This window comes from Alligator sinensis, unplaced genomic scaffold (assembly GCF_000455745.1).
Source record: "Alligator sinensis unplaced genomic scaffold, ASM45574v1 scaffold1196_1, whole genome shotgun sequence".
NCBI lineage: Eukaryota > Metazoa > Chordata > Crocodylia > Alligatoridae > Alligator > Alligator sinensis.
This window is the reverse complement of record NW_005842583.1, coordinates 1,021,420-1,031,620: the sequence shown is the minus strand read 5'-3', so window position 1 is coordinate 1,031,620 and position 10,201 is coordinate 1,021,420. Positions and strand designations below refer to the sequence as shown.

General features: G+C 38.3%; 1 protein-coding gene across 6 annotated transcripts in view; it reads left to right on the top strand.

Moving 5' to 3' along the window:
* The window catches only part of ATRX (ATRX, chromatin remodeler), a 139,042-nt gene that overhangs the window by 5,372 nt on the left and 123,469 nt on the right, over positions 1-10,201 (top strand). For 3 of the 6 annotated variants that reach the window (XR_003096056.1, XM_006032696.3, XM_025214449.1), the window contains exons 2-6: positions 1,394-1,449; positions 2,532-2,552; positions 4,028-4,080; positions 4,528-4,652; positions 6,400-6,519. Coding sequence is in view for 5 of the 6 variants with exons in the window: in XM_006032696.3 (XP_006032758.2) it covers positions 1,429-1,449; positions 2,532-2,552; positions 4,028-4,080; positions 4,528-4,652; positions 6,400-6,519 (340 nt within the window). In the remaining variant the exon portion in view is untranslated. The remainder of the gene's footprint in view (positions 1-1,393; positions 1,450-2,531; positions 2,553-4,027; positions 4,081-4,527; positions 4,653-6,399; positions 6,520-10,201) is intronic. The other 3 variants (XM_025214447.1, XM_014524223.2, XM_025214448.1) reach the window with 3 other exon arrangements.

Below are 10,201 nucleotides of genomic sequence, written 5' to 3'. Positions count from 1 at the left end.
GAAAACATAGGAATGCTAAAATATTTGAAAGAAAAAGTTTCAAGAATTTCACACAGACAAAACAATGTATTTTTTTGCTAGCATCATTCACAGAAATGCCTGAATCACTTGTTTAAAACTTTCCCAGACAAATTCAGCCCATGCTAAATTTCCACCATAGAATATTTTAGCTCAGTAGTTAAAGTTGTGCCAAGATATGAACAAAGGAAATAGGTTCTTATACTGGAAAAATAGCAAATTGCCAGTCAAGAATGATCAGGGGCGGGGGCAGGCGGGGAGGGAGGGACAGAGTCCTGCACCTGCCCCCACCTCAGGCTGGGGCTACTCCCTGCCTGCCCCCTGCTGCCTTGGGCCAGGGCTGATTTCCATTCTCTCCCCCCCCCCAACCCCCTTCGGGTCAGGGCCAGAGCCTCGACACTCCTTCCCTCCCCGGGTCCATTGCTGCTGTTGCCTCAGGCTGCTGCTCCATTGCCACTGTCGTGGCAGCACAGTTGCCACCTCCTGTCCAAGCGCTCGCACTCTGATTGGGAGTGCGAATAAAGCATTATGGACAGACGGACTAAGGCTTTTATAATATTCAAGAATGCTGGGAAACCTTAATAGGCAGTGTTGTCAGTCCCACCTAGTTTAAATACGTGTAATAATTGTATGAAACATAACATTCCTCTCCATCTTACTATCACCTCAGTCTCATATATTCCAATAATCCATTTTTATGAGACCTACTTTTAACATTCTAGACCTTTGGGCAATCTTGAACAAGAATTGGTGGGGAAAAAAAAGAAAACACCAAAATGGAAATGTTTCCTTTCTCTGGCAACAGTACCATAGGATTACTCTCAAAATTACGCTAGCCAGTAGTTCAGAACAGGTGTTAATCAGTTTTGGAATAATAAAGCATTTAGAGTTTAAGATTCCACAGACTATTGGGACTAAACATGGGAGGCCTGTATAACTGGAAAAAGAATCCCCAATTTCAAATGAGAGGGTATTTATTTCTAGTTGCATATAGTAAGATCTCTAGATTGCAAGGCCATAATCATACTCCTCTCTGTGGGAAATAACCATTTAAAATCATTTAAGAGATTTGAGAAATGTAATTATTCCCACTTTTTGAGGCAAATATGCATTTAATGTGGCTTCTTTTTTTTTATTTCTTTGTGAATGAAGAAAGGTTGAAAAATATTTCCAACAACTTCTTAAAAATACATAAAAACGTGCGTGTAAAAATTGCTAGTTTATGAGCAACAAATGATAAGTATTCTGCAAAAGTTTAGTTACAAAATTCATGCCCATTTTTCAGTTATGCTGATAAAACATTTTTTCCAAACAATCATGTATAATTGTCAGCGATTTCTGCTACTGAGTGAATTCTACTTTTTCTTCTCTACAGATAAAAGTAGTGAGCCTGAAAACAGTCCAACTCCAATGGAAAATAATAGGGAAGAGGTAGGAATGAAGTGTACACATTTGAATTTTCAGTAATGCATGTGAAGGAAAGTGACTGGCATAAAAAGCACTGGATACACTCATTTGTTTCTTTAAAAATCAGGTGCTCGGAGATTATATTTAGACTAATTTATATCAAATTATACTTAGCATATTAAACTACAAAAATAGAAAAGGGAACTTTACAAATTGACATGAGTGATGAGATGCTGGGGGGGCATGATAAGGCTTTACAAAATACTAAATGGTGAAGAGAAAGTAAATAGGGATTTATTATTTACTTTTTCTCAACACAAGAACTAAAGGTCTTAAATTAGTAGGTAGTAAATTTAAAACTATCAAAAGGAAGTTTTTTCACGCAGTGTCATTAAAATGTGGGACTCATTGTCACTAGATGTTGTGGAAAGTGATAGTTTACCTAGATTTAGAAAAGAGATGGGAAAAATTATTGGAGGAAAGGGGCATCAGTAGATGTTGAGCATGGGAGTTAGGGATACAGCCTCTAAATTAAACTTCCTAGACTGGAACTGCTTGAGGCTGCAAGTGAGAGCGGAACAATGGTGAAAACCCCCCTGGTCAAACCAAGTTCACTCTCCCTTTCAGCATCTGCTTTCTGCCACTGTGTGACACAGGATGCTGGGCAAGATGGACCTATGGTCTCACCCAAAAAATGGCTTTTCTTATGTTCTCATTGTGGCTTATGAAGAAGGAAGGAACTGCACTTTTACAGTGAGAAATAAAAATAGTGCATCACAAAATGTATTTTTTTGCCAATTTTAGTTGAGATTTTTGTCACTTCATAATTTTTTATGATACGTTTTCTAATCTACTTTAATTTGCAAAGTTTTATTATTAGTACTAAGTTAAAAAAAACGTTACTAAGCTTTTCCTGAGAATTAGGAAGATAGATGCTGCAGATTTTTTAATGAAGAATTACCAGTTTTGCGGTCAAACGGATGGCAAACTGAGGTTCTGCTTGTTTATACTTTTATTCTTAACCTTTCTTTGATATTTGCATGAAAACAGGCTATATTTGAGTAAAAGTGAATAATAATTAAACTCTGGCTCCTATTTATGCTTAGATGCAGTTTATCCAAATAACTGTAAGTACTTAAATATACCTGTTTTTAAAAAGAATTATGAGAGATGTAGGAAATGTTATGCATAAGCAAAATTTAAAAAGTATTTTTATTGAATACATTAGTATATGTCAGTGGTTCCCAACCAGTGTGCTGCGGTGGCACAATGGTGTGCCGTCAGAAATGAACAGGTGTCCTGCGGAATTTTGCCATGGCAATGAGCTACAATAGCTATGAGGATGGGGAATGCCTTAACAGCTGTGCCACAGAAAATTTTTATTAATGCAAGTGTGCCTTGGGCTGGAAAAGGTTGGGAAACACTGGTATATCTTCACATGGTATATTTTATTAGCATCTGTATTCTTTTTAGAAGCAGTTTGGTTGACACTTCAACTAAACATATATATAACTACCAAGCCTAGTGCCTTATTTGAAAAGCTAACTTGGGTTCTTACTTCCATGTGGGCTCTAACCTAGTTCTTGTCTGTACCCAAAACCTATCAGTTGAGAATTGTGGTACTTCATGCCCAAGCTATTTCGCCCAGCCTGAGATAAAACTCAAGCCCAAATGCTGTTTACACTTTCTCAGGTACTTCACTAACTCTGCAGTATCAATGCAAACTAAGGGCACTTACATATTGATAGTTTTCCAGAGCCTTTCACAATTGTCCAAAATTCCATATGTTCATTAGGGCAAGACTCAGATTAACTCAGCGGACCATAATGCCAAAAACCAGGGAACATAACCTCAGAAATTCTCACTTCCCTTCTCTGAGGTACATCACAGCAGTGCAAAGCCAGTCAAATAGGCATACGTGACTGTAGCTTTGCTATGTGGCCAGTCACACCCGAGAACCTTGAATGCATTGAAGAGAGGACTCCTTAAAGACTTGGGAGACCCTGAATAGCCCTTTGGTGACCCAGGAGCATTAATAAGCTTTAGAGTGAGCCATGCCAAGTCTGCATGGGCCAAATGAGTGTCACTGCAGGCCGGACTGACTGACGACGACAGCCCAGCAGGAAAAGAAAAACTGATGTAGGGACCGTTTTTTCATTAATAAAATGCCTCAATTTCATGCAAATTCATTCCATTAGAGTGTTTTTGTAGAAGCCTTAAATCACAGTAATATTTCTTAGTATACTCTGACATATTGTATGTTTATATTGAGTTTTAAAACCTCGTTTTAAATGTTTTAAGTTGAAACGCTATATTAAACCGTGTTTCTCAAAATGCCGTTACACCACCAGTGTGCTAGGGTAATTAAAATTGTATATATTAAGCAAAACTGATAAAATTTATTTTTCTATGCTTGGTAGTTAAAATGTGGTATAGAATAAGAATGAGACATGATTGGTTTAAGGCAGAAGATGATTTTAAGTTGCTCTTATTTGTAAATGATACCAACATTTTGTATTTCTATTGACATATATGACCTGGTCACACAACTAGATATTTGTGACTTTTTTTTTAATAATATTATTTTTCTTCCTGCTTTTAGGGCAATAGTTCTTCAGAAAGATCCAAATCTTTAGGATCGTCACGTTCGAAAAGGTCAGTTTGAAAATAACGCGCACAATGCTTCCTGTGATCTTGGGGTCTTCCTAAATTGGTCTACAGAAACAGTTTGCATGCTAAGCCAGGCTAGTACAGATTGACATAGATCCATTTAAGCTAGTGGAGTTGGGTTGATCTACGTCAGGGGCTGGCAACCTACAGCTCACAAGCCAGATTCAGTTGGTGAGCTGGGGCTTTAGTGGTATGGGGGCTTTGCCCATCTTTTGCCACTCTGACTAGGTAGTGGAGCGCTTGATCTATTTTATTCTTCAAGATTTGTTTATGGTTTGGGGCAAAAAAAACCCAAAATAAAAACAATACAGAATTCCAAAGTTCTTGTTCCATACAGCTTGGGTTTGACTGCAGAGTGCTATGTAGTCCTATATTACTATATATAATATAATATAATATTAATCACAATTTGGGATTTTTTTTTCTGTACAGGAAGCCTACTGTGGTGACAAAATATGTTGGATCAGATGATGAGCAAACCTTAGATGAAACTGTAAACGAAGATGTTTCAAATGAAAACTCAGAAAATGATGTTGACATGAAAAGCTTGCCAAAAGGTAGTTCATGCTGTTCCTTTATTCTCTCTAAATATCTGTCTAAATTCTACAGATTAGTTCCAAGATAATTATGGACTGCGCCTAAATACTTCAGAAGAACCACTTGTTTTTCATACTTGTTTTTCTTTTTTTTTGTCAAGTACCAACTTTAAAAATACCTTATACTGAGGATTTACTGTTCAAAAGGTTAAAAGACGTCTGCCATCAATTTTGAGTCCCAAATACTTAAATCTATGGATTGACCAGTGTACATTGACTACTTAATATCAAACATCCACTGATATCGATATTTTTTACAGAAAGAGACATGACACTTTTTTTTTTTTTTCTTTTGTAAAGTTTTCAAACCCTGCTAAAGTTGCTTTTAAGAACAAAATGTATGGCATGGGCATGCAAACTAGTTATTGGAGCATGGAGATAGACCAGGGGTGGGCAAAATGCAGCCCGTGGGCCGGATGTGGCCCGCCAGGCCAGTCTATCTGTCCCGCGGGGCCCCTAAAAAATTTAGAAAATGAATACTTATCTACCCCCAGCTGCCTGTCATGTGGCCCTCGATGGCTTCCCGAAACTCGGTAAGCGGCCCTCCGTCCAAAATAATTGCCCATCCCTGGGATAAACAATAAATCATGTCAGCTGCTCCATGGTAAGTGATTGTGTGCACACTCTTTACTGCTGTGGGACTCTACCTTTCTTTCATGAAGGGCTAAACTGCTATGAGTTATGTACTGCAGGTGAAAGTGTGTACCCAAATAGTTCTTGTGGAACAGGTGACATACTGTAAAAACCCTCTCCTTCATTTTTATTTTATTTTTTTGCAGTAACATGTTTGTGTACTTATACCTTTTGGCTTTTGATTAACTTGCAGACTCTTAATTTTTCAAATTTTACTCCTTTGTCTTTTAAAATATTTGAGAGCATTAAAAGGAAAGTCCACTCTTGAACTGTTTAAAAAAAATTATATTCACTTTAAATTGGCATATTGGATTTTGGGTAAGGTATTGTATTTAAAAACAAACAAAAAAAACCCCAAGCAAAACACAACCCCCACCCCGTCTTTCATTCTTAACTGTAGTTTCTTTTCTTTTGACCTTCCTTTTTACCTGTAAGATTTTTAAAATTTTTTAATTACTATAGGTCCTTGTACAAGAAAGTCATTTTGAGGTTATATTCATAGAGTATTTTATTTTCTACAAAGTATCCTGGAGACCCAAGTATTAAAACTCTTTATATAAAACAACATATTTCTCTTCCTGTAACATTAAGATTGTTCTCTGGTTAAATTCAAACTTTAGGCAATTATCAGAATTTTGTAAAAGGGAAAATGAGATTTGTTTATATTTTGCTTTTCAAAAAAGACAAAGAGTGGTAACTTCTAAGGCTTTTGATACATTCAGAATCAGCTGTCCTAAAGAAAGTCCTTTAGCTGCAACATATCTGCCTATTAGGTTCCACCATTTTGACTTTCTGATTTCATTCTGTTCTGCATGGACCAGTTCTTGGGGTAGAGGGTAGTTAATTCTCCATGGCCCATTCTGCCCTGCAATTGTAATAAGTGCCAGTTTTGAGGTATGTGGTATTGGTGTTTTTGATATGGACACCTGTATATTAGGAACTGCATTATCAGTTAGTCATCAGATAGTAATTTTGGAAAAAGAAATATGTGCAATGTTGGCTTTTATTTAAACAGGACTCTTGCACTTCACTTGGATGTGTAATGGTTTCCAATTTTTAAATGAAATCATTCTAGGTACAGTGGTTGTACAACCAGAGCCAGTGCTGAATGAAGACAAAGATGATTTTAAAGGGCCTGAATTTAGAAGCAGAAATACCGTTAAAATGAAACCTGAGGCTCCCAAAAAGCGTGGAGGTAAATACTATTTAAAACATGTTTCAAGATGGGTTTAAATTGCTGCTTATGGCCACATTTGGTACATCTAAAAATTGTACATATTTCCTATAAATTATCTTAAAAATACCTCCACACTTCTGGCTTTTTGTTCATTAAAAATTCTAGCCTGCCAAAATTAGCCTCCATTGCTGCCCTTCCAAAGCAGCAGTGAAAGCTAAGATTAATTCTTGTAAAATATTTTGTTTTGGGTAACCATAGAATACTTCATGAGGTGTTCTGTATAAACCAGTCTCTCTTCTAAAAAATAGAGTTTTGGTTCCACTGAGCTATAATGCAATATTCCTTTCTAGGGAATGATGTTGGAACCCCACTGAACATGTTCAAAGAGTCTCCAAGAGATCCCTTCACATTTAAGTAGGGACATGTTCTCCTCTGGCTTACAGGATGTTAGTTGACAAGGAAGAATTAAACATAAAGTCCCAGATGCATTTAATTGCTGGGCTGGCTATTGGGCCCATTCCTGAGGTCATCCGTGGAAAGATGTTATGCCAGTCAGTTTTCCTCTGCTTCCACTGAATTGATATGAGGGTAGGTAGCTGCTAACGGATAATACAAATTTATGTCCCTTATGGATTTTTCAGCAAGAAAAGATTAAGTCAGACATGCACGACCTAAGGGATGCACTGCCATTTAAATAAACAAAAGGTGGGCAGGGAGGGGCAACCATACATTTCTCTTCCCTTATCTTTATCAATAATATTTTATTTCACATACCAAAAACAGTAGCTAGGATAACTGGGTGAATAGCTCTCGCATCTTCCCATTTCCTCCTCCCCACTGGGTCATGCAACAGACTTGTTCCAGCCTAGTTTTCCTTATTTAATAATTCTTTTGTTTACCATTTTTTTTTCCTCCACAGTTGTGATGTGGGATTTAAAAGGATTAAAAATGACTTTGAAGAAGCATAATGTTTTTCTTGCACATGCATGTATGAGACTTATTGCTGTACTTTTTGGTCATTTTTTGCTCTAAATTGTCTACCTGAGGGGTCACATGGTATATTTTTAATTATGCTGTTGAAATTATTATATTAGAAACTATTTAAGTATTGGTATCTCTTTGCTATATGTGATTTAGGAAAGTAGTTCTAGATCGGGTATAACAGACTTATATTAGTTAAAGAATAGTTCTAGCAATTAAGCATGCAGCTTCTGTCAGTTCTAGAGTCATGGGATGCAGAACATCATGAATATAATCTGTGTACAGTACCGTAAAAACAGTCTGATACTCCATCTGGTATATGTTTTCACATGAATGCCTGCAAAATTTCACTAGGAGTTGCATGCCCTGCTTTTTCAAAAATGAAAAATGTTAGTAGTAATAAAACTATTACATCTCTGCTGTTCTAGAATTAGAAGGCTTCTGGCCACAGCTATAAAAGGCAACACGCCCATAATCAATCTCTTGTTTTACACTTGCCGAATGGTCATATTTTTTTCTTCATCTCTTTTTGTTCTTGGTTATTAATGTAGAGTTCTAAATTTCTCAAGTATTGTTAGTATTTAATAATTGGTAGAACTGGGATGGTCTGTGTTTTAGCATTAGTGTTCAGATCTTTGATTCTATGTAATGAATTTTAAATAAAAAAAAAAAATGTGAAGACATTTTTGTGAGGTGTTTACAGCCCAAGTCCTACTGTCTTTCTCAGTGCCACTTCAGACACTAGGAAAGGGAAGCAGTTCTGTCTCCTAACATACAAGGTTTGAAAAATTGCAGAGAAAATGTGGCTGACTACTGTTTAGCTGCCTCTTCCTTAGACTGATGACACCTACTGCATTTATATGAGATGACAACAATTGTGTGTCAGGGTTCACAGGAGCCTTCTGTAAAGTTCAATAAAATATGGTCCATCTTCAGGCAGGTGAGGTACTCCTGTAGTATGGCATTGGGAGTTGTCTTTTATTCAGGGTTCATCATCAGTGGCGTTTGGAATTTGCGGATCTTGGGAATATGTGTCTAAACTGGTTTTAGGCTTCCAAATAAATCTAGTATACATATGTGTTGTAGCTAAAAATAAGGCTAACATTCAGAACTTCCTTTCCTCTACCTTTCAAGGGAAGATTTTGAACAGTCTTACACAGTGTGCCTTGGTTATGTGACCCAGTAGGGCATTTATTTAATCTTTGTTTGAAGATGAATAATCATTGAGTTTTGGGCTTAAAAAAATCAGTACTCTTTTACATTTGTTCAAGGGGGTCATCAATCCATATTCTTGGAGCATTTGTATTAAATTACGGAAATTATATCTCCTTATACTAACTAATACCTTTAAGTTGCTAGCTTTGGTTAGTTAACTCATAGTTGGGCTTTTGTAAAGCATTTGGCTTGTTGCTACCCAACATGTTAATTAAGAAATCCATGTAGCGTCCATTACATGGATTAAAAACTTGCTGGTTGGCCCAGAGGTAGAATTGTAAGTAGGGAAGTCATGATCAAGCAAGTGCGTTTCTAGTTACAGTCCACCGGGGATAGTTTTTTCCCTTAACTATTTAACATGTTTAACAGTGTTGTGGAAGATAACATGATTATTGATGACTGAAAGATTTGGGAAGTGATAAAGAATGAAGAAGACAGATCACTGATAAGAGACATTTTAGACTTTGTTGGTAGTTTGGGCAGGAGCAAACTGTATGTTTCAGATATCCAAATCTGAACAAACATAGTAGTAACTAAAAACAGACTTACTATTGGGCAGTTCTATCTGAGGAATCAGTGATTCTCTGAAGAAGATTGGGGGGAGGGTGTGGAATTCCATCACGATGCATAATCAGCTAAATGTGAACTCCCATTGTGACCCAACGTGGCTGAAAAGGCCAGTGCAGTTCATAAACTTATAAGCAAGGGAATATGAAGAAGTAGAGAACTTATTTTTTTTATCTCTGTGGTGAATGTGGTTGCTCCCCAACCAGCCACAGTGCTGGTGTCCTACTGCTTTTGGCTACGCCGCCCTCTTATCTTTCCTGCCATGTCTTGCTGTTAAGTAATCAAGATCTTAAATGAGCAGGAGGCTGCCCATTCTGGGCCCTGGTGTCTAGGGCCTTTAGTACATGCTCCCACCTCCCCTTAGATGTCCCATGCCTCACAGATGTTTCTAACAATCATGCAAATCTCTGGCCTGAGGCTGGGCCCAACTCATAGGATTAGGCCTCTCACAACGTGCCCTGTTACAGGCCACACTCCCACCACCACCCTCTCTCACTCCACTGCCTCTCACATGGTCTCTGTCATGGCGCTCCTGCTGAGCTTCTCTTTATGTTGCCCCTCCGTTTCTTCAGGGCTACACTCACCCTGCCCACAGCCGGAAGGTCCTTGGGCTTGATTCCCTTTGCTCCCCGGCCAGCAAGTATGTGGCCTTTTGAGCATCTCCCGCTACCCTCATCCGAGCGAGTGTTGGGCAGTTCGCAAAATACTGTGCGGACTCTGCCCCTGTCTCATAGTTGGGTGACTCCCCCCAGCTGTTCTCCATCTGGGGCTGCTGACTTTCCCCCTTATTTCTCCATGGCTTCTCCATTGCTGCCCTCCAGCTGGCCTCAGGCCCACCTATGGCCTCAGGCGCCCAAAGGGTTACCTGGGCTAAATTTGATCCCCCAAGTTAACAGGGCCTCAACTCAGTACTCTGCCCCCTTCTCTGGGGCCCGGG